Source organism: Nelumbo lutea, chromosome 1 (genome assembly GCF_056320005.1).
Source record: "Nelumbo lutea isolate HS-2025 chromosome 1, American lotus-T2T, whole genome shotgun sequence".
NCBI classification, from domain to species: Eukaryota; Viridiplantae; Streptophyta; class Magnoliopsida; order Proteales; family Nelumbonaceae; genus Nelumbo; species Nelumbo lutea.
The window spans coordinates 187,766,712-187,790,815 of record NC_142684.1 but is presented as its reverse complement, the minus strand read 5'-3'; the positions used below and the strand labels follow the sequence as shown (position 1 = coordinate 187,790,815).

The 24,104-nt window shown below is 36.6% G+C and overlaps 1 protein-coding gene across 3 annotated transcripts; it reads right to left on the bottom strand.

Annotated features, from left to right (window-relative positions):
• Positions 1 to 292: 292 nt before the first annotated feature.
• Positions 293 to 15,380, bottom strand: LOC148879905 (mitogen-activated protein kinase kinase kinase YODA-like). 3 transcript variants are annotated; one of them, XM_088961634.1, is made up of 14 exons: positions 14,891 to 15,380; positions 11,125 to 11,966; positions 10,199 to 10,942; positions 9,870 to 9,957; positions 9,653 to 9,715; positions 8,235 to 8,395; positions 8,051 to 8,129; positions 6,664 to 6,723; positions 6,475 to 6,582; positions 6,069 to 6,302; positions 2,138 to 2,226; positions 1,070 to 1,639; positions 890 to 992; positions 293 to 691 (listed from the first exon to the last, which is right to left on the bottom strand). In XM_088961634.1, exons 2-12 carry the CDS (start codon positions 11,673 to 11,675, stop codon positions 1,111 to 1,113), a joined length of 2,706 nt encoding a protein of 901 aa, XP_088817760.1. In that variant the 5' UTR covers positions 11,676 to 11,966; positions 14,891 to 15,380; the 3' UTR covers positions 293 to 691; positions 890 to 992; positions 1,070 to 1,110. The 3 variants fall into 3 exon arrangements, with proteins under 3 accessions (XP_088817760.1, XP_088817759.1, XP_088817758.1); XM_088961633.1 differs by adding an exon at positions 13,973 to 14,164 and having other exon boundaries at positions 890 to 1,639; positions 14,891 to 15,372; XM_088961632.1 differs by having other exon boundaries at positions 890 to 1,639.
• Between the last annotated feature and the right edge of the window lie 8,724 nt (positions 15,381 to 24,104).

Genomic DNA, 24,104 nt, shown 5'->3' with positions numbered 1-24,104 from the left:
AATGTCTATTGCAGGAGTCTCTGAACTCAACCAACCATTCAACCTGTTTAAGCAAGATGGTCAAGAACTCTTCCCCGTGGGGCATTCTTATAGTGGAGATATGCATGATGCTAGTTAGTCACTTCCCAATCTCATCTTCAAAACTCAAAACGTGTAGGCCACTTGGAAGCTTGGATTGGTTGATTTACAATCAAGTCACCTGATTTGATTATAGTGATGGGATGTAAGATTCTTTTGCTCAAAGGCATGCAAGTCTCTAAACACTCAAACTAAGTGGTTCTAGAACAGAAGATGGTAAAGTGGAGTTAATTTCCTCTTTGAATTTACTGCAGTAATGATGTACATACAACAAATTAGGAAGAAAATTCTAATTCGAACAGCACAGGCTCGACGAGCTCCAAATGGCCTAGTTGACAAAAACTGGACTCCAATCCAGTTCCTGACCTTCTGTACACTAGCTCCTAATGGAATGACAAAAAAAAGAAGGGGAAACAGAAAAAATATATATAGATATATATATATATAGAAGAAATAAAGAAAAATGGAATCCCAACTTCAAATAGCTCTTCCAACTTACTCTTTTTTCTTTCTTCTGTGTGATGAACTAAAAATATACAGTTCTTTCCACTACAAGGAATATTTTCACTGTAAGGAACTGCTGAGTTTCCGATCACTGGAAGCCATTTCGCATCTGTAGAATCAACATTTAAAATCCCAGATTAGTAAAAACCGTCAGATGGCTTAAAGCAACTACATTTCATAAAAACTGATATGCAAAATACAATGAATTATTAAAAGTAAAATTTTAATCACTTGGGAACAAATATTCCAACCATATGTAGGTGATCTTAGGCATCAATAAATGGAATGTGTTAGAAAGGTTGCCTACCATTTGAAAGAATTCAGCACCAGACGCAGTAATGAGGAACTTCCCCCTCAGCCACCAGCTTCCAAAGATCTGACTTTTATTTCGAGGTTTTCCACTCTGAGTCCTTATTGTACAAATGGATTTCCTTAACCAATAATATTTTGATAAACCAACTTTTCCAAAACAAGAAAAAATAATAACCTGATATCATTAAGAGCTTCTGTCAATGATTATGCCTGAAGTCAGATACCATTTGTGCGACCCAACATTTGAGAGCCAGGACTAAGATCCAGAGATGGATTCGACTTCACATGATCTCTCGAGAGCTGCTGAGACACCCGATCAGCCAATACTGACTGTCCATCATAAAGTTCCCTAGAGTCCCCGTGGACAGGCCTTCCAAACTGTTTTCCAAGAGCATCATTTTCAGATGATATCAAATCAGGGAAGATATGAGGACCTGGCTGCATCCCTCGAAATAGATCTGGTCTAGGGTCATGGTAGGCAGTGGCGCCATTAACATATGGATTGTTAGGGGACCTAGGCATATTTCCAAAGCCTTCATGCAAGTAAGATGACTGCTTCGGATGATGAAATGGGACGGCACCATTTCCACCAGTGAGAGGTGTGGATGAGCCAGACATCGTACGAGGGCTGGATATTGGAGATGGGGACATCCTTCCATTCACATGTTGAGGTGATCTTGAATGCAGAAGAGGACTTCCAATTGGGGAGACTGGACATGATATGTTCCTTGTTATATGGCTATCACTGGAAACCAAAAGAAAGAATTAAGATGAATAGACAATCCCACATGTAGATTCATCACAACTGAGAACTATCCCAAGTTGACACAATTGAGGTCTGAAAAGATTTTCATTTTGAGGATTAAGATAAAACTGATCAATTTTTTTCTGGTAAATGAAAACTGATCAAATGGGGAAAATAGCAAATACAAGCCGAGGAATTGACCAAAAACCGACAACTCAGAAGGGTCAAACGCAAATAGGGCTTGCCCTTTGATGTAAAAGCATTGTGAATCATCCAAAATTGCATCAACAACAGAAATGAAACAAAACCATACACATCGGCAAATTAAGAACTAACTCAGCTTACTTTCTCAAAAGAAAGAGAAAATCCATCCCTCTTTTTTTGTTGGGTGTGGGGAGGAGAGTGTGGGTGGTAGTGTGTGTGTGTGTGTGTGTGTGTGTGTGTGTGGAGGGGGGGAGAGAGAGAGAGAGAGAGAGAGAGAGAGAGAGAGAGAGAGACCTGGATGTTGAGCCATTTTTCAAACCTCTGGATTGATGGCCTAAACCTTCTGAATCCAAGGAGGAAAGGTTTCTTGTATGCCCAATTCCCTGAAAATGTTCATATACATCACAAATTAGTTTTTTTAAGCCACACAAAACAATGAAACGTACAAAATCACACAAGCTGCAACAATTCTCACAGACAAAAATGTGCCCATATGCACATTGGCACCAAAAAATAGTACATGCACAATGAATGAAATGACGTTAAGAGATGATACAAGTAATCAAGGACCAACCAATTTCAAGAACAAATCAAAGCATGCAACCCTGAATTTTGGATATGGTTGTTTTTAAGACCAAAAAAGTATCCAAATTTGGACCAGACTAATCCTCACATGAATGATCTCATGTCACATGTAACTAGTGACAAAACTCATATTTAAATGAAAATGTTAGATAATCATATTCATCAGCACAATGAGTTTCGTTTTGCAAAGGGGCAGCAAGCAGGACATAAATTGCAGGAAGGAGTAAGGAGATGGAAGTCCTACTTTAAATGTTTTCTTGATGAGTAAGTACAACTCCAATTGTTTATGTTGCATGTGTATTACATGATAAATAGTGTGGAAACTTAATGGTCAAAAAAGGACATTTCCATGAAATGCATCCACTCAAATTGGGACATTTCCATGAAATGCACCTCCATATACAGTGAAGCAATAACTATCTAGTGAAAAGGGAAGCACCTATTCTCCCTGCATGCAACCATTTATAAATTACAAGTGGCAACCATTCATTTCCTAATTCTTTTAGATACCAAGACTCTGGGCAACAAGAACATCCACCATTTCACAAATGTTTTTCAAACAAGAAAACTCCCAAGAGCAGATCTAATATTTTTATTGAAGAAATCTGCATCCTAGACTTAAGAGTAATGTCATGAAATGATAATTAATTCTTCAACTACTGTATTGGTCGGTAAAGGTTTATGTCCCCCTCAACTCTGTTTCAAAATGTAAACTTATTTCTAGAGAGTTGGGGAATCTTGTTTGGATGTATACCCCCCCCCCCCAACACACACAAACAAATAAAAAAAATAAACCTAAAATAAATAAATGGATTGAACTCAAGGTAAAGAGGGAAAATAAAAAGAAAGAGAGAATGGAGTACCTTGACAAGGAAAGCATGCAAGTCATACTCCTCAATCACCAAAAATTTTACATTTAAACCATATTTAACATTACTACCATCTCACAAATCTGATAGTTACTACCAAAAGAAAACACAAGCATGAGTTGTATCACTGCTCCAAACATCTTTTGAAACCACATCCTCAATCCTCCCCCCCATCCCCTTTTATACAACTTAAGTCCAAAATATCCTTGTCCTTTCATTTTGATGCATAACAAGATTTCATTAAAATATATGGTATACATAAGCAGTATATATTACATAAAATACAAAACAAGCAAAAAATTAAAAAAAAAAGCAAAAAAAGAGGAGGTCAAAGGCTCCAAAGCAAAGGAATCCTTTATTACAAGTATGATGCATGAGATGGACATAAATTAAAAATAAAACATTCTAAAACTATACAAGCATTGTCATTAAAAAGTGTACAAGTTGCATGGTTTTTGGAGTGTATGTTACTTTTTTGTTTTCTTTTAAGAAAAGATAACTTGTATTCAAAAAGAAGGAATGATGTACATGAAAGGATGTAATAAAAAGTGCCTAGGGAGAAAAAAAGACAATGCCCAAGCAATTAAAATGGCATTGTATTTGCACTATACAAAATAAAGGTTTTCTGATCTGTCACCAATAAAAAAAAGATATTTACAATTCCTTTAAAGAGGCAAACAGGGAATGGACTTATTATACATTATTTCCCTATTAACCCCAAATGTCACCATGTCATTTACAGCATTTAGATTCCCTGCAATCCATTTCAAGACAGTCATACAGTTTTTTTTTTTATCACTAACAGAAATTTTTATTAAAAATAAGATAAATTAAAAAGGAGAGGAAAAATCTCTTAACTCTCCACAAAGACTAAAATACAATTACAATTGTACTCAAAACAACTGATTTCTTCCCACTCCTTGTTTAGCTAACCCAATTTACTCACATCCATGCCTCATGCCAGCCATTTAAATTTCTTTCTTTCACTGTTGTAGTTCCAAAGTCCGGCTTCTTCCTTTTGCAGCCAAACCACCACCAGCTTTGAATCTTTTATAATCAACTTACTTAATGTTCATATCCTTTGCTCTTTGCACACCTTCCATCATGGCTAAAATCTCTGCACTCAAAGAATCCCCGTCACCTATAAGCCCTGAAACAAGACCAATAATACTGCCCTCCTCGTTCTTGAAAACACCACCAATACCTGGAGGAGCTGGATTGCCAGCACTACTCTCATCAAAATTAAGCTTAATGAAGCCATGGAGTGGTGGGGGCCAAACAGGTATCAGACTTAAGCTGATCTGAACAAGCCACTTCCCTCCAGTTTCTCATAATATCACCTACTAAAAAATCAGCAAATAACTCCAAAGATTTAACCCATTGAAGCACCCTGATTGTTATAGTCTCAATAATAGCCTCTCTGCTTCTTTCCTTAACAGAGAATATCATTGAGTTCCTTTCTTCCCAAACAGTCCAACTCAAGGCAGCTCTTAACATCTTCACATCAATCTTCCCCTCTTCTTTGGCCAACTAAAAACCGTAGAGGCAAACAAACATTGCAAATTTGGTGAGAAGTTCCACCTACACCCAAACAAGGAGAAAAATCATTCCCAAATGAAAGTTACAAAGGAGCAGGAGATTAATAGGTGAAAGCAAGACTCTCCATTGGTTTTACAGAGAACACACCATGCGAGGACAAGCACCAATTGCATCTTTTTCTTTGAAGCAAATCACAAGTATTTATTGTTTCCAAGAACACTTCCCAACATAATCCAATTTGAGGGGGGTCCCAAAAGCTGTCTAATGGCATTTACATGAAGAAAAGCTAGCATGGACCTCTCTCAAGTACCCTAGGCCAACTGATGGTATTAGCAGTCTCCCTTGACCTCAATCAATAGCAATGATTGATTGTCTCCTAGAAACACCCCAAGACCTCACCTCCCAAATGGGCTTCTCTATGCCTAAAGTACAGGGGAGCCAAGGAGGAGAGAAAAAAAGAGAGAAATGCCGCCAGCCCACCGAACTTATTGCTTCAGCTCATTAAATCCGAGTCCTAACTCCATGTTATTCCCATGCTGGATAAAGTAACAATTTATTTTAACCAGTTCGATACTAATTAATTCCTCATTCTTTATTGGTTTAATTTTATCAATCCCACAAGCCAATCAGGGGAGCTACAATAAAAACAAATCTCCCATCAAGGCACAAATTGTTTTCCTCTCAGCCAACAACATGCACATGATGCACAAGAACTACAAAACAAAAATTACCACTGCATTTTTTTAATAGAATCCCTGCATGTTAAGAGCAGACGTATGAACATAATAGTTGTTAAGAATTCCAAGTAGGGGTGATCATGGGCCAGAGTAGGCTTAGCATCTAACAATATAAGGCTTAACCTAGGCCCAAGCTTCTGGGCCTGCAAACTAACATATAATACAATTCCAGGTGAGGCCAGGCCTGGAAGTATTGAGCCTAGGCCCAGCCTATAAACTTGAAGACTAGGACAAGGATGGTCACTCCTAATCTCAACAGTACCCTTCATGACTCCACCCAAGCCATTTCAGGAAGAACTATTCTGCTTTCAAAAAAGGGAAAAAACAGCAAGAATTATTCCTCAAATTTTCTGTGCCCGTGGCGTATGCCAGGTGAATGTGAAAGTGTACCTAAAGTGAACACGCAAGTTAACTAGAGGAATGGTTTGCATTAACATTGATTTCACTATTTGCACCAAAACAGTAGGGGATAGCTGAGTAGAATTATGCGTGTACCAGAGATTTCACTGCATTTACAACTCCTAGATGTGCTTCTGGAGACTCCACTATCGGCTTTTCCAGTGGTGCCACGTTTTTCACAAAAGGATGCTCCAAAAGCTGAGCAGCCGTAGGACGAAGTAGTGGATTGCGTTGCAAACACTTCCTCACAAAATCTTTTCCTTCTTCTGAGAGATGTTCAGGGATTGCTGGAAGTTCCTTACTATTCCCAATCTTAAACATAGCAGCAACCTGTTGGCCAAAAATTACAAAACATTAATACAATAAAGCATGAGAAGATGCCTAGACCCAATCTCTAGCATGTGAACATTGCTAGTGAGATTTCTATTTGAGTTAAAACCAAAAACACTTTAAATTGTTATAAGGTAATACAAACATCAGATAAGTGGTTAAAATCACTTACCCCTTCATACTGGCTCCAAGGTGGTTTTGTTGTAGCCATCTCCAAAACAGTACATCCAAGACTCCATATATCAACAGCAAGATTACAACCATTTGAATTCTTAATAACCTGAAACAGTAATGCAAGTAAGAAGGGCTACAGCACAAGTGTCTAGGAACCAAGCCACAAGGGAATGACAAAGACACTGACCTCAGGTGCCATCCAGTAAGGGCTTCCCTTAAATGACAAAGGACAAGATTGCCCAGTAATCTGCAAATACAAATCAACACTCAGATTTGGTATGAAAAGTAATATGAACCTGAAAACACAAGTAAACAGAAACTCATGCACGTGACATCATTTACTTTACTCCATTAAACACTTCCAATTAAAATTAACTAGCATACATGTAACTTAATGAATCGAGTTCTATGACCTTCCATTTAAAAATGACATTACTCTTGGCAATTCAGACATCCATTTACATTTGCAACAAAAAATGCCCATTTAAGATCTGAAACCCCTTGGCAATATTTAAATTTTAAACTCACCTAAATTCTCATCTACCGATAAGTAGAGGTACTCATAAAAAAACAAAAAACCAAACTGAACCAAGAAAACCAAACCAAAAAAAGCAGTTAACTGTACCTATTGGTTCGGTGTTTTTGGAAAACCAAGGACCAGTTCGGTTTTCAGTTAACCTAGAAAAAACACTGGCAGTTAACTGAACCAACCGGTATATATATGTTTATGTATATTATATGTTTTTTAATATATATGCATTATGTATATAAATATAAATATATATATATATATATATTTTTTAATTAACTATTTATAGTACATAATATATTATAAATATAAAAAACAAAAATAAAATAACCGAACCAGTCATCCGATTAACCAGTGGTCTCGGTTTGGGAAATTGCAAAAATCGGTAATATATGTTCAGTTTCAAAAATATGCCCAAGGTTCGGTTAACACTGTAAGCACCCCTACTAATAGGTAATAATTGAACTTTCCTGGTTTAACATGCACAGGTTGGTAAACATTTTAAGTTTTCACCAATGCTTAGAGAACCAGACTGGGCATAGAACCAGAAAAGGGAGAGGTTCACAGGTCACATAAATACTATATATAATATATTTTACAACTTTTATCATACTTAAATATGGTGGATGAATGGCAAGTTCTTTAATTTTTAAAGCAAATGACTAGGGTTCAAGCTTCTTCATTCACATTTTGTTTAAAACGCATGTATAACAAAGTAATGTATACAATAAAGAGTCATTAATTAACACAAAGAAGTGGACTAATGGTAATTAAGCAATACTTGAAAAATAAGAGTTCAATAGTTCAAGTCTTGTCACATGTTTCATGAAACTGGGACTGGTTCACCAATTGTCCGTTAAACCAGCTGGTCGGTCAGTTTCATTGGGTTTTTAACAATTTCAGTTCTTGGGGTGTGACCAAACTGGCCAGGGCCCCAGGTCATGGTTCAACGAGTCTGACCATCTGATCCGGTCCTGTTTCCTGAACACTGGTTTTTACCATAGCTAGGAGTCAGAGAAGACGGAATGCACAAGCAAAAGCTTACATGTTTTGCCATCCCAAAATCTGCCAACTTTACTCGTCGTCCATTGGGATCTACAAGTATATTTGCCCCTTTAATATCCCTGTACATCCATTGAATTTTTTTGGGTAAATACATCCATTAAAATAAAGTTACTGGAATTATATATTAGTTAACAAAATCGATGAAGAGCAATATCTACACCAACCTATGAACAGTGTTCTTAGCATGCAAATATGCAAGGCCTGAAAGGATCTGCTGAGTATAACTACGAATTGCTACTTCACCAAGCTGCCCATAGTCCTGAAGAAGTTTATAAATAGAGCCACCAGATACAAACTCCAAGTATATATACAGTTTATCGTCTACCTGTTCAAGAAAACAAGTTCAAAGCTAAGATCAACAAAAAGGGCAAAAGAATCTGAAGCATCTTATTGCCATTTACAAATTTTAACTACAAGGAAATACGAGTAATTAGTAACAGCATACTTTTTTTTATAGTAAAGGAAAACTTTATTAAAAATAAAAAATAAGACACAAAGCCAGGTGATGAGAAATCACAAAGAGAGAAGAAAGAAAGAAAATGCAACCATTCCTCCCCTGTCCAGGACCCCCTATTATAATCTGAACAAAAAAAAAACAATAACAGAACTCTTTGTCCATAACACCAAACCAATAACAACCATCTCCCAAAAATAATATGCTGCAATTAAAACTAGAACAAACTTGTCTTTCAGGAAATGGCAAGTAAAACAGGAAATTCAAATAAATGAACAAGTATTTAACCAAGACTTCAACACTGCCTCTCCAAGAAAATATCTTCAGATAATTGCATATGCATCTTGCTTAGCTTGATATTTGAATCACACCATTCAGGAGAAGCAATACTGTATCAGAGTAGGCTTCAGTAAGCTGTCTAGAGGAAATAACTCCAATAGATTTGACTAATCAGTAGAAAAAAGAATGAAAGAAAGAAATAGGAAAGAGAAAAGGCCAAGGAAAAGATTATCCAAATGGGCCTGAAGTAGGATATGGAAGAAAAGTCATAAAAAGTTATAATGCTGTTCAAGAAGATGCAGACATGTTGGATCAAGGAGCAATATCTGCAAACACCGACAACTCCAAAGGGGGGAAAATCCTTTCCAATGCAACAATACCAAATTGCAGCTTCAGACAACACTACAAAATATTAGTTTCTCACATCACATTATTAACAAGCATTTACAGGCTTGGTTCGCAGTTCCATTATATGTAATTTGCCAATAATAAAGATGAAGAACGCAGCACCTTTTTTTCCTTTCTTTTTTGAATCAGAAAATTAACTTTAAAATATGAAATTAAAGAAAACGTGGTCCTAAATAAATGAAGTACTGAATATTGTTTTTGGCAGTCCTAGAAATGAATTATTAGAACAGATTTCCCAATAACTAAGCCCCTATAGGTCCCCATGACATGATACACAAGCACATGAGCAAAACAAAACAATCACTCAGTAGCCTTAAATAATTGATGTCAATCCTGTCCTGAAGAAATTGTCACAATTCAAAATAAAGAAACAATCAGAAGTGCACCATCAACCATAAAGACACCATAAGAATTGGCGGAAACAAAAAGAACAGCACATACCGTCTCTGACCCATAATACTGTACTATGTTCGGATGCCGCAAGCGACTAAGAAGAGAAATTTCCTGTCATTATGAACTCAGAAAGGTAAGTAATTGCCATAAAAACATAGGGATTACTTTGATCATCTAGCAACAATAATGTTGGAGGAAGAAGAAAACACATGTTTCAGATGAACCACTTCCACCATAGTTCACTAACTGCATGGGGAAAACTTACTTGACACAACTGCTTTGCACTTTCCCTTGACTTGGCATCATCTGAAAATAGTGTAACCTCTTTCATTGCACACATTTCACCACTCTCACTAAAAACAACCAAATAAACAGAAATGCACAAAGTCAATGAGAAGCTAACGCTTAAAGAATCTCACAGAAAAAAGAGCACAATAATGTTCATTACTTCATTTGCATTATAATGAAGACTATTAAGCTATAGAAAATTTGAAAGACTAGAAATTGTGGGTATGGGTCCAACAGCAGTAAGCTGCACAAGCTCAGGAAAACAGAGAATTAATGTAAACAATGGAATGCAGTCATGATCTTCACCTGTTAAAACCAACATAAACATGGCCAAATGTCCCCCTGCCTAGCAGCCTTCCCTTCTTCCACCGTGAACCAGGGCTTATTGGATTTTCTGCCCTTCCTGGACTTCGTGGGACGGAAGGTGATACTGCTGCTGCTGCATTTGCAGCAGGAAAAGGAGAAGAATTAGAAATTGCTATAGGAGGAAGAGGCAACCGGTGACTTTGTTGTTTCCCATCATCCTGCCAGCTTGTTGGTGATTCTGCCGTTACACCTCCAGCACGTGGATGCAGAGGAGTGACAGCACCGCTGTGTATTCGTGAGCTAGGACCAGGACTTGTCATCCTGGGGCTAGGAATTGGAGAACACTCAGGGCTTCCCCTGCTGTGCTGCCAAAATAACTGTCCAGACATATCCCCTCCCATTGAATTATGTCCAGAATTATGACCTGAACCTGGACTAGAGCAATGGCCAGAACCACCTAATGCAACATCAGCAAAAGGCTTTCCCCCCCAGAAAGCAGAGCTTGCTATCTGATCAGTACCAACTATTCGCATAGGACTTCTAGAAGGGCTTGACATCGAGCTGTCTGGAGCACTCCCAAAAGCACCATAATGTGGAATCTGTAAACTTGGTGCATAAGAACTCAAGGGTCCCCGTTTAGGTGATGTAGAGAGTACTTGATTATTGAACAAAGGATTAGCTGGCTTTGGCACCTCTTTCAAGCTCTTTCGGGTGAGGATATGGCAATGATCCTTGTGCATCACACTTCAGCAAAGGTAAAGATAATTTGTTAGGGAAGGATCCAACCATAAAGGGAACAATAGAAACAACGGAAGGTAATTATACAACTCTCAAGAGTTTCATACACAAACATGCTGTGTACTCCACAATAAGAGGCTTAGTAATACATTATGATATGTGTAGAGTGACTTTAAACATAAGCTCACCTGGAAGGACTGTTCACTGCAGTTCTTGTCCCATTTTCATTGTCAGTTGTCTGGGGGCTAAGATGACGTGAATCAGCCGGGTCATCACTATCAATTGAGCAATCACTAGAAATTGATGCAGTTGCCAAATCTCCATCTACATCTGTCACATCTGACCTGTGCTGCATGCAACCAGGTTTGGGTAGAGTATATAATGAAGGCTTCACACATTTTTCTAATCCTGGTTTTGTTACACTGATTCCAGAATCAGTGCGTCCAATGCATGCAGGATGAATCCCAGGAAGGGGAAGGGGCTGAGCATGAGGCCTTTCTGCAAAACTTTGACACCTTGATACTTCTGTGGAGGGCGATGGTGATCTTGACTCTGCTCGGGATCGAGAACCTTTTTCAGAAATCGTGTCACTATTACGTCTTCGAGACCCACATGATCTATTGCTGCCTTTTTCTTCAGAAGGAATCTTAAACTTACGGTGTAATGTATCAAATATACTCTCCTTGTTTGTTTTCTTCTTTACTTCCTTGGATGATGACTTCCCCCACCATGAAGGCATGTTTTAATATAAAGAAATTGTATAAATGATGGATAACTCTTTCCAACTTCAATACTCCCAAGTTACAAAGTTTGGGTAAGCTGGATTAAAAAGATCCACCAATTACATGCATACACCAAGTCAGTAACCAAATTTAGGACTAATACCTATGCTTCAGATGATAAGAAGGTTTTCCCAACAATAACCTCCTAAATAAAATGGCACATTTAGTTGGCTGCAGCTATCAACTCCAGAGCACAATTGAGCAGTTCAAGAAGTGTCATTCAAAAAAAAAGTGTGGCTTGTAACAACCTGGTAAAATTTTTAAATAGAAATAATAGTAAGTTCCCCTACAAGCTTCAGCATAAAAAATCAAAATATCACAAATAATTAGCTGCAAGTACAATTGTAGCCATGCTAGTTATAAACAATTTAAATTCTGCCTGAACATATCAGTAGAAGAAACCATGGCCTGGCTCAGGTGCAGTACAACATATGTCCATCCACCAACATGAATCTTGTGTGTAGGCATGTCTAGATATTTATCTTATAAGTAAATGTGCGCCAACCACCTGGGCTACCAAAATATACAAATGCTACAGATGCTACCAAATAATGGAAGATTTAATATTTTCAGATGCTTTCAGCAAAATATGTTGTATTTAGAAATGCTACCAAATGATAGAAGATTCAGTATTTTAAGATGTTTTCAGCAAAATATATTGTATGTCATAAAATTTCACATAGCTCTTGCACAATTTGCTTTTGTGTTGCCGAATGCAGTATGCTCCTACTTTAATGGGAAATAAATCACATAGCTAACCACCATATCTACAGATGTTCTTTGCAATCAAGAAGTTTATGTCTAATAACTACAGCCTTCAGTTATGCATTATTAAATACATACTCCCATTTTTATGCACATAGAGTCTTGTATTGGAAGGGGGCCTTGCCAAAATGGAAGTATATTCCTCTTAAGCAAATATGTGGAGAAACAATGTAAGTTAAACTAGACTTTGTGCAAGTGGAAAACAAGTCTTCTGCAAATAATGTCAAAGTATTAGAACTGCACACAAGCATAGGCAGACAAAACTTACTAATCCAATTAATTAATCACCCATTGTACAGCTGTAGACCTAAGCTGATAAACAAATAGACATAACAACATAACAACTCAAATATCCTTTTTTTTTTTTTGTTTGAGATAATATACTCACTCAATTATCTAACTTCCAATATGTTTGTCAATGCACCACAACTTTTTGGACTAATAATCAACAAGGTTTACCAGTTGAATGATATGGATTCATGAACCCTACAGTTAAGTCCATTCAATATATTATCAATAAAAAAAGGTCTCTTCTACAGATTCCATTATATATGATGCAAATTGGCACATTTTTTCTTAATTAATATGATATAACTCATAACTAACTCCTCTAAGTGTAACATTCGATCATGACAATGCTTTTAGAAATTATACATTAATGAATAAACAGATATTTTTGGATAGTTCACAGTTAGATATGCAAGTCAGGTTGTCCAATTTGAAGCATCTCGGCTATATCAGACTTGGGTTTGGGCTCAGACCCCTTTAAATTTTAAAAATTTCTCAACACAACCCAACCCAAGTTGCGCCCCTATCTACAATTCTCTATGAAAGATTTAATAGGCCCCATTTTTGTTATGAGGTGATATATACCTCAGAAGTCAAGACCTATTGGCCCAGTTTATACAACTGCATTTGATTTGGAAGATAAAAGAAAGGGGAAAATTATAGGGAAAATTGACCATTGGAATTGTAACAAATCCAGTGGTGTTATTTATACATATAACTAAAGAAAGAACAGATGCTTATTTAAACCATGAAGCTTAGATTATCCATAAAAGACAACTAAAATAATACCATACAAATGGCATTATTTAAAATAGAAGTGAGACAGAGTGCATTAAAAACCAATTTTTATAATTAAAACCCAGACCAGAAGTATTTTATGCTATAATCAAATAAAGTCTAGTAATTGGCAGCACTATTGGGAGAAAACATAAAAAGGGCATGGGTCATTTTGCAGTATTAATTACTTCAGTACAGTCACATGGACAAGAAGCTTGTTCTAAAGACTAAAAACAAAAAAAAAAATGCAAGTTGCTAAATATGTAGATGCAGAAAGTAAATAAAGGACGTCTAGATGAATTAACGTCAGGCTTAAAAGGATTCTGATGATGTAGATGGATTGAGTTGATTAAAATGATTTTAGAACTAATGGTTGGATGGTATAGAAGCTTTATGGTTACTACAGATGGGTCAAGAATCTCACATGCAGGAACATCACATGCTTCTTTAAGTACATTGTTTCAGAATAAAGACATCGATCGAGGTGCAGCCTAGCCAATACTTTCTCAAAATTGAAAGGCGCCTGGCTTTTAGATCATCTTCCAAGTTCCAAGTTTACAGATCCCTCCCTCCGATCCAAAGACCATTGCAAATATCAAACTAAGAACCTAAGTTCCTATAAAAAGAATAATAAATAAAATCAATCAAACAACAATATCTCTTCAAGTTTCAGTTATTTTAACTAACACCGCCAAATGTACCAAGATATTTGGGAAAACATAAGGAACGCTTCAACTGCACCCAATGTCATTACAATTGCAGATATTGCATCTACATATTATCTCAAGGCATATTACCATGAAACCGACATTGAACATGTTTGACCTCTAAACCCAAACATCTCAGTCGTACTTTTAGTACACTTCAATAGCATCAACAGATGAAATATTTAATCCCAATCGCCGTTGAACAAGTAAGCACATTCCTTGTGTGTTCATCAAAATGTCAGCAAAAATACATCACTCTGCAACCAGTTCATTTTGCTTGCTAGTGAAGCGTGCAGATATCCTAAACTCTTGATCTTTACCAATTCTCAATTTTTCTTGTTTCTACGAAATAGGTTGTGACCCAACAAACAAAGACCTCAACATGCTCTTCTACAATAGAGACGACGATTTGATTCTTCTACTCATTAACCATATGAACGCGATCTCCACAACCGATCTCAAGCTGTTTTACCACATAATCCACTACAACACTGAAAACCAAAAACGAAACTTTTCCGCACAGATCTACGACTTCAACTCTTCCTAAAAGCTCAACTAAAGATAAAAGGAAGGATTATAGATTAAAATTACTAGCAACAAATCTAATAAAATTAGAAATAATGTAGTTTACTCACCTTAGATACCCCAACTCCAATGAAACCCTCAGAAGAGAGCAAATCATCTTAAACTGCCGCCGATGACTAAGGACAACATGCAAGGCTTCAAATTTGTCGCAATTGAAGAACCAAACTGGGCCAAATAATAGAGTAAAAAGAAAGCAACATCTCCGGAGCCCCGAACCCTAGCAGAAGTGCAGAACCATGACTAAACCGTACAAATCGACTGCAATAGCTCTCAAATAGTCAAATCCGTCGATTTCGTTTTGCTTCAGTAGAGCTCAGAAAAGTAAAACGAAACCCTAGAAAACAGAGATACGAAGAAATGGAGAGAAATAGAATGAGCCTGTGGAATTTCAAAGGTCTGGCTTTGGAAGAGAACGCGTAGACGAGGCTATGGAAAGTTGGTAAAGGGGAGAAAGGAATCGAAATGGGAAAGAGAGTGAGAGAGAAAGAGAGAAGAGAGAGTATGTGTGGGCTGAGAAGAGATGGAGTTGTCTGAGTGTTGATTTTTAATATATTTATTTATATAATAAAATAGACTAATAACAATAATAATATTATTATTGGTAAATAAAACTATAAAAGTGGACCTAGACTAATCGTAATCGATACCCCATTCCCTCTTACAGTCTACGCAATTTCCGTTCCGTTTCAAGTGTCGCTTCTCGCTCACATTGTCTCTCCGACCCCGTTTTAGTTCGTAGTTCCTCACTCACACAATTGCAATTTACAAACATACCCCACGTCCCCAGTTAAAACTACCTACCTCCTGCTGATTAACAAGTCAATGATGATGCAGTGAAGGATGCTGTGGGAAAAGGTCATGTGCAAGCGACTTGAGAACTGTTCGATCGGAATAACTTTACTTGCAGAAGGAGTCGTAGGGCACTTGCCACTTGAGCTGGCTGGCTTGTAACTTGTAAGGTCTTGTTGACTAATAACAGTTGACTATAAGTGATAAGGGTTGGGTTACGTGGGATCATTCCCTTGCTGAAAATCAACAGCAGTCGCACAGATATCCAATTTAAGGGAGGTATCTTTGACAATTTGATTGGTAGTTTACGGCAACCTCGCAGATTCTCCTCGATTGGGATCGTTCATGTGGTGGGCTCCATTTTAAGCGTAAAGCTTCCTCTTCCCATGTCCTTAGTGGACCCCAGATGTTCACTAATCACTATTGCCCCACCCCGCTCAGCACTTCAGCAGTCAGCAGTTCATCACTCAACCTCGGATTAAAAAAATTTTAAAAAAAAAAATCCTTTTTGGATCAAATAGTTGAGATCCACCGTATTTATACGATACGGGTTGGAATAGCCAACCCAAACTGGGCTCTATTTTAGGACAGGGGCTGATGTCAGCACTCAGCAGACAACCGGCCCCACCTCCTCGTGCTCTTTTCTTGGGTGGGATGGGAATGGCATGAGAACTTTGTGAATAGAATAGACCTGGAACTGTGGAAGGTAAAAGTGGGTCCGGTTGATCGTTATTAACCCGAATATTGCTGCCCGACCGGCACCTTTTGAAACCCGCACGGTTCGACCGTTCGGTTCCATTAATTAAAGACAGTAGTCAAATTAGTCATACGGGGAAGGCCCCAACTGAACTGGCACCAGTATTCTACATTCGTCTTTGGTTGGAGAGTCGAACGGTTACGATGCGATGGATTGCAGGCCACGGAATCATGCACCAGTGTCAACTGAAAAAATGACGATTCATATGGAAGGTGCGCTGAAAATATTGTGTAGGATCATGGGAAAGTATCATTTAATAATAAATCAACTTTCTTATTAAAAGGGCTCCTCTCACAGGGCGCCTCACTCGCGCCTCACACACACATCATACCATGCATTAGGAACATTTTCCGTATTTATGAATTATATTCACGGGAGATGTTCCCAATGCAAGGTGGATGTGCATGTGAGGTACCCGTATGAGGAGCAGATCCCCTTCTTGTCAAATATGGGAATTGGGATCTAATCCTCACACAGGATGCCTCACAACAACCTCACAAGCACATTCGACTGTGCATTGGAAACATCTCCCATAAATAATAATATATAAGTGTGGAAAATGTTTTCAATGTATAGTGGGATGTACTTGTGAGATTGGTGTGAAGCATCATGTGTGAGGAGCAGATCTGGTCTCCAAACATGAGGGTTAAGTTACTTGCAAAAGGTTGCAACCACCATAGAGTCCAAATGTCCAATTCATCTGTGATACTACATTCATGTACATACACACTTGATAGTTGGTACCAATGTTGGAAGACTAGGCAGGGACCGGACGGTCGGACCATGAAAATTGGGAACCAATGGCCTTTTAAGGTTGGAAGAAAAACATTTGGTACCAATGTACTCGGCTGAAACCAGACAGTTAGACAATAAAAATTAGGAGACGATGACGTTTTTGGGTCCTTGTTAAACTGATAAAACTAGGACCCATGGGCCATTCTAATCCAGTTCAAATCTTAAGAACACTTATAAATGATGTGCAAATAATAGGGTCTTTCGCCCAACGACTGTAGTTGCGTAGGTGTATGTGAGGCCCACTACCATTACTGCAAAGATCATGAACTTATACAGGTTTTATCCCATGCCTCTGTACCCAATGGACATGGAATGGCCATCTCAATTCTCGATTATTGGGTCAACGGTAAAGATGCGACCCCTTTTTCCCATAAATAGGAAGTAGCTATATCAATAAAATCATGGAAAATCTTTTATGCTATGTTTGGTTTAAAGGAAAAATTAGGGAAAGGTAATGAAATATTTATAAATCTTGTATAGGTTTTCCTATCTTTTCCTTCCTTTTCCTACTTTTTCCTTCAAACCAAACACAGCCTAACGAAATTTAAGATGAGATAAAAATACGAATTTAATGATGGGAGAGGTTATTGACTACTGTAGCCAGACAAATGTAGGAGTTCAAAACAAATTTTCTAAAGAAAGACATGATGGATTTTATTAGAAGAAATCAATAAATTAAGACTTGAGAGCAAGGTAATTAAAATCGACTTGGACAATGAACCGGTCAGGGGTCCGGTTCCCGAGTCGAACAATCAACCCGTTATGAGAAAAATAATTAAATAAAATTTAAAAAATAAAAAATGGTCAAAACCGTTGAACGGTTCGAATGCCCGGGTTAGTGGTTTGCTGGCCAAATCAATGTTTTTTGCCAAAATCCAGTTTTGGGGAAAAACGGAACTAGTCACTTGATTGGTTCCCGATTTTTCCAAATCCTGTCTGGTTTTGAAAACCATGCTTGGGAGAGTATTATTATGATTTTTAATAATTTTAGCTTAAAAATAAATAAACCACATATGTGAGATATGAGAAAATGATGATCATGTAAGTATTAAGGTGAGGAATTGGGATATGCTTCTCACTCCGACCTCACAACCAGATGTACGACCAGGATATGCTGTGAGGTTGGTGTGAGGCGTGCTCTATGAGGAGTAGATCCAGACTCTGAGGTGAGAGGATGCCTAGCATTTTATTTATTAGGGGTGTAAGTGAGCCAAGTTACTCACAAACTAGGGTTGCAAATGGATTGACAATCGAATCCAAAGTCCAATCCTATTTTGTCAGATTCGGATATCCCTATTTCAGATTATTGGACTGGATAGGATCCGATTTCTCGGATCACCCCCTATCCAATCAAAAAGGATATGATCCGCTATATATATCGGATCTGTTTATTTATAAACATGTTATTTATATTGCATTTTTGTAATACCATGCTCAAGCAATTCACAAGCCCAATTACTCTTATAATAAAATATATTTTTAATATATATTTATTTGTAGCATAAATAAATATTAAATTTTATATTAGTTTACCTATAATATAAATAAATAAAATTGTAATAAAGTTTCATAATATAACTTTTATTTATAATATTTTTAATATTAATGTATTTGTAACTTGAGTAGGGGTGCAAGTTGGGTACTCGATTTTAAGATTTTACATTGCACCAAACCCAAGCTTTTAGGCCAAACCCATTGAATTTTTAACCAAATACCAAATCGAGACCCACATGAGTTGCACCTCCAAGTTGAGTAGCTCATGAGTATCATCTCAAGTCAAGTTCAAGTATGAAACTTAAAACTTGGTCAAGCTCAAACCGAATTTCAAACTCTAAGTTTTTTGGATTGAAGCAAACTTGAATGCCTCAATGCTTAACTTGGTTTGACTCGATTACAACCCTAAACATCTCTTTTCTCCATATACAACAAACAAAATCACAAATTCCATAAAAGTTTCTCCTACATTTAGGATTGGGAATTGCAACAATGGACAAAATAAATACCTCTTTCATTGTTCCATAGACAAAGAGGAGATAACGAAATAAAAAATAAACAAAAAGAAAGGGAAAAGGAGGAAATTGATATTCCTTTTTTTTTTCTATTTTATATATGGTTGCATTGGAGAAGATTAGGGGTGTAAGTGAGCTGAGCCTACTCACGAGAGGGCCCTCACAGCAATTGAGTTTGAGTCAAGCTTGACTTGGTCAAGCTAAGTTTGAGCTTTGTAATAACAAGATTGAATGACTCATGAGCCTAATCGAGCTCATAATAAAATACTATTTTTAAATATATTTGTATTTATAATATAAATAAACATAAATTTTCTAACATTAACTTATTTATAATATAAATAAATACATTGATAATTGATTTTCATAATATAGTTTTATTTATAATATTCATAATATTAATTTATCTATACTTTTTAAGATTAATTTATTTATAATCAGCTTAAGTCGAGCCAAGCTCGCAAGTTTCAACTCGAGTCAAGTTTAAGACAAATACATGAAACTCAATCGAGCTTGAGTTGAATTTCGAGCTCTATGTTTTTAGTCAAATTTGAACTCAAACAACTTGATACTCGGCTTGACTCGACTCAACTACGCCCCTATAGAAGATTGGTAGAATATTCATTTTGATGGGTTGGTTCATGATAGTGTTTTTTTGTTGGTTAAACAAGCACATGATAGTGTTTATTTAACATTGAGAGTCCAATAGCAGAGCCATAGGCCATTGTTGAAATATTCGACTAATAAGTTGTCAATGACTTTTTTTTCTGGTATAGAAGGGGGAGAGTGCTAAAGATATCAAGGGGTAATAGGGCCCCGCTCTAGGCGAAGATGATTTATGATAAATGCATATGATGATGTGATCATTCTATCCCTTTTAACTCATGGGCAAGTTTGGCCACATAATTTGTCAAAAAGTTAATTTCCCTACCTGCTTGGTAGAAATTATCTTTCCACTTTCTCTAATTCTTTATTGTATATTTCATCCACAATGATTTGACTCTTTTTCACTCAAAAAATGATTCTTTGCAGTGATGCCAAATGGGGCATGGAATTGTGTTTAATCTAATCCGCTTGAACTGCATTTGATGGTTTATAAGAAGACATTTTTATTTGGTTAAGAGTATAAATCATTTGATGAATTTGATATATTTGGCATTGACAATTAACAAAAATTAGTTTGAGAGCGACCGTTTCATGTAAAAAAAAATCTAGGCATGAATGTTTCATGTACATTTTGCATTAGACCTGCCATGATCATAATTTTGAATTTAGTCCTCACAAAACCGTATTCATTGCTTTTTACAACCATGTATTGGAAATATCTCTATATTTGTATTTTTTAATTCATTAGGAGATATTCCTAATGCACATAGGCAAGGGACTGTGAGGATAGTATGAAGATGGTTTTGTGAGAACCAAATTCGAGTTCCATGATTAGAGCAAGATCCATCGAACTTTATTGGATATGTAGTTTCATAATTAAAAACATAAATTCATATATACTATATAAAAAGAATACAAAACATGTTGTAAAGATGTTCTAACCAAGATTTTAAATACCAACTCAGAAATGGAACCACGATGGCCACCAGTTTTAGGGTCAGTAGTTCGACTGTATGGGTCAAACGGTTCAAACGGTTTGGATTATTAAGGAAAATGTTGGTACTTAGTCTTTTAAGTTTTTATGAGAAAAGAGAGGTTGTGATTTTTTACTGAGACAGAAAGAATGAAAGAAGAAAAAAAAAGGAAAGAATTAAATAAATGAAAAAGATTGAGAAAAGAAAAAAAAGGAAATGAATGAAAAGAAAGAAAGAAATGAAGGAAGTAGATAAGGAGGGAAGAAGGAGGAGGAGGAGGAGAAGGGAAGAAGAAGGAAGAGGATGAGGAGGATTTGATGTTCACCAGCAATGATGATGGTAACGACAACTGCAAAGACAACAAAAACACATATCTTAGATTTGATATCTGATTTCTCTCCAGTCTCCAACCTTTGCAACATTGTTTTCTCTTCTTCTTCTTCTTCTTCTTCTTCTTATCTTTGTTGTATCTGGGATCTAGTGATCTCAAGTCTAAGATCATTCCTCTCTCTCTCTCTCTATTGTACTCGTGAATCGTTGTTCAGATCATACAAGTTGATGATTCAACTGCCCAAGTCAGTGGTTCTTTGACCAAGTTAATGGGTTTTGGCTCAGGAACAGGTTAAGGGTGAAATGGAACCAAATGCCTTGATGGTTTTTGGGCCGAACGGTCTGACCATCAAAGTCAACGATGGTTCAAAAACATTGGTTCTAACCAAACTATCTCATCTTGGTTGAAGCATAATTGGTGATGTCTATAAGACATATTAGAGCCCTAAAAATTCCTTTTATAGTTCCTAAACTCTATTGTGAATATGATTTTGATGATCTAAATTATTCCCCTAGTCCCTAAACAAGCCATCCTCTTATGCTTAAAGTTGACTATCAATAAGGATATTTCTTTTATACAATATACAGTTACATTTATTATGGTAGCTAGGGTTGCAAATGAATCGGATTTGATCCGATTCAAATTGGGATTCCTTCTGGTTAAAGTTATATTCAAATATCATCTTGAAACCAGATCTATCTATTTAACCGGATTCAACTTGTATGTACCCTAATTGATCCTATAAAAATCCAATTCAAAACAAGTACACACACAGTGGATACAATAATCTTGGGTACTAGTGTATTGATGTAGGGCAATACTAAATTCCTTTTTTTCAATAGATTTAGAGTGCTCCTAACAACCTCCTTACCAAACCTTCAAAACTCCTCGCTCACCCCTTTTTGTATCAATGCATTTAGTGCTTCCATGGTCATTGATATGGATACAATATGGGGCATATTGTATTGATACTTAGGGGTGCAACCTGGCAGTTCGAAACTTCTAATTAACTTAATTATTTTATGCTCAATTGTACATTATCCAATGCAAATTCATTGAATCTCACATGGATGGTTTTGATTGGTCACACCTTCAAAAGTGAAATTTTAATGAGTTCTTATTGATCGATATAAAACTTAGCACGAAAGTTTTTTTTTTTATTTCCTTCAATTGAAATGCTTTAGAATCACTAAATCAAAGGGGCATCATCCCAAATTAGATAAATAGAACTACAGCGATAATGGATGGCAAGACATAACTGAAGGATGATACCAACATTTGGACATCAAAATGAACAGGTCCATATAGTGATGACAGATCATTGCTTGAAGATTGCACTAGCCAATTTGCATTCAAACTATCATTCATCACATGATTTTTTTTATTGCGCCAATGCTACAAATGTACAAAAGAACACATTGGATATCATTCTTCAATCAACTTAAGGTCTCTATATATATAACGAATATATATGGCCTCCAATTGCCAACTTCTAGAAACCGACCATTTGCATTTAAGTGTATGCTTGTGAGGGTTTTTATGCAACATCTTTTGCCATTATAGGGTGAGTTGGGATTTTCTGTGAATAATTAAAAATCTCTTCCAATTCGTTCCAATATGATCTCTGCCCGCACATCACATGCATGGTGGGTCTCGGTCGTGTGGTATGTCCACACATGATTTGGAAGGGATTTTGTTGGGAGGAGATCGATCTGGACTCTTATAACATAGGCTCCACATGAAAATCTATGGAGTTATCTTTAGTGAAAAGTTTGAACAACAAAAAAAGATGCTTACATTGAGTTTGGAAATTGACTTTCCAAAGAGGCTTAGTTGGTGCAGCTCAATCAATGCTCATTTTCTCCTAAACGGGCCTTAAAATGGCTAAGGAAGCAACAAATAAGTTTTCTTGTTGCAATGTGCCAACCAACTGGTTGGTAAAGTCTCCTCCTGGTTGTAGTGGAGACTTGGGATCAAATCCCACCTGCACCTGGGTTGGGGGACGGGCTACCCCCCCAGTTGTGTAGCCCTTTAAAAGAAATAAAAAAAGGTTTCTTGTTAGCTCTATCACAAAACACATACACATCAGTATGTCTATAATTATAAGTTCCATTACAAGATGAAATCTGGACTTATAGCAAAAGTAATTTTATCATTACTCATAAGGTAGTCATTTTTTAGAAAACAAAACCATTCATGTTACCGAACAACCCCTAATAAGTTGCAAACGATAACTAAGTGATTAGTTACCACCCCTTTATAACTAAATTATGGGAAATCGATAAACTATAAAGTTTCCAACAAACGCGGTTAAGTAAAGGAGTTAAGTGGAATAAGAAAAGTGCACGATGAAGTTTAAATGAACCTGGAGTTCCTACTCACTTTTTATACCCGCACCTTACCCACCATACACTACAACCACACATCTAACAATACAAGATGGCATTTTGTGGCTACAATTCACGACAAGTAGAGTGTGGGTATAGAGTTGTGGGCAGGAAATCTAGTTTGGATTTAAATAGAGAGCACCCCAACTCATCAAGAAATGGTTAATAGATATTACTTGTAATGCTCGAGGACAAAGTCCCGTGGTTTCTTTCAAATTTCCCATTTGTTAATTAATCTATAATAAACATAACCCCCAATATTGCAAGACTAATGTATTTTTTTCATTAGTGATAAAGCATGCTTTTTTTTTTTTTACTTTTTTCAATGGTTTTTTATGTTACTACAAAGTAACAAGGGTAAGTTTGTCACTTCAAAGGTATTTGTGGTAGCATCAAGCTTACCCTTGTTGCTATTTGTGGTAGCATCAGTTTTCGATTATTATATACATTGAGTTTCAAAATAGTGAAAATGGTATGGAAATTAATTAAATTTCAAGGGTTTTTTCATACTTTTGATTTTCTAACAATTCAATTATGTTGAACTCATCTTCATGCCTTCATCAACAAACCCAATATTGAACCTTTTAGCGTGAGGATAATGTGACCAATCGAAGCA

What these genes read in the sequence shown, in the direction of transcription:
- LOC148879905 (XM_088961632.1), bottom strand. Translation starts at nt 11,675, where the DNA reads ATGCCTTCATGGTGGGGGAAGTCATCATCCAAGGAAGTAAAGAAGAAA. An exon ending in GTGCAAAGCAGTTGTGTCAA is followed by an intron (nt 9,716 to 9,869) that starts GTAAGTTTTCCC and finishes TCATAATGACAG; the next exon opens with GAAATTTCTCTTCTTAGTCG. An exon ending in CTTACTGGATGGCACCTGAG is followed by an intron (nt 6,583 to 6,663) that starts GTCAGTGTCTTT and finishes TTACTGTTTCAG; the next exon opens with GTTATTAAGAATTCAAATGG.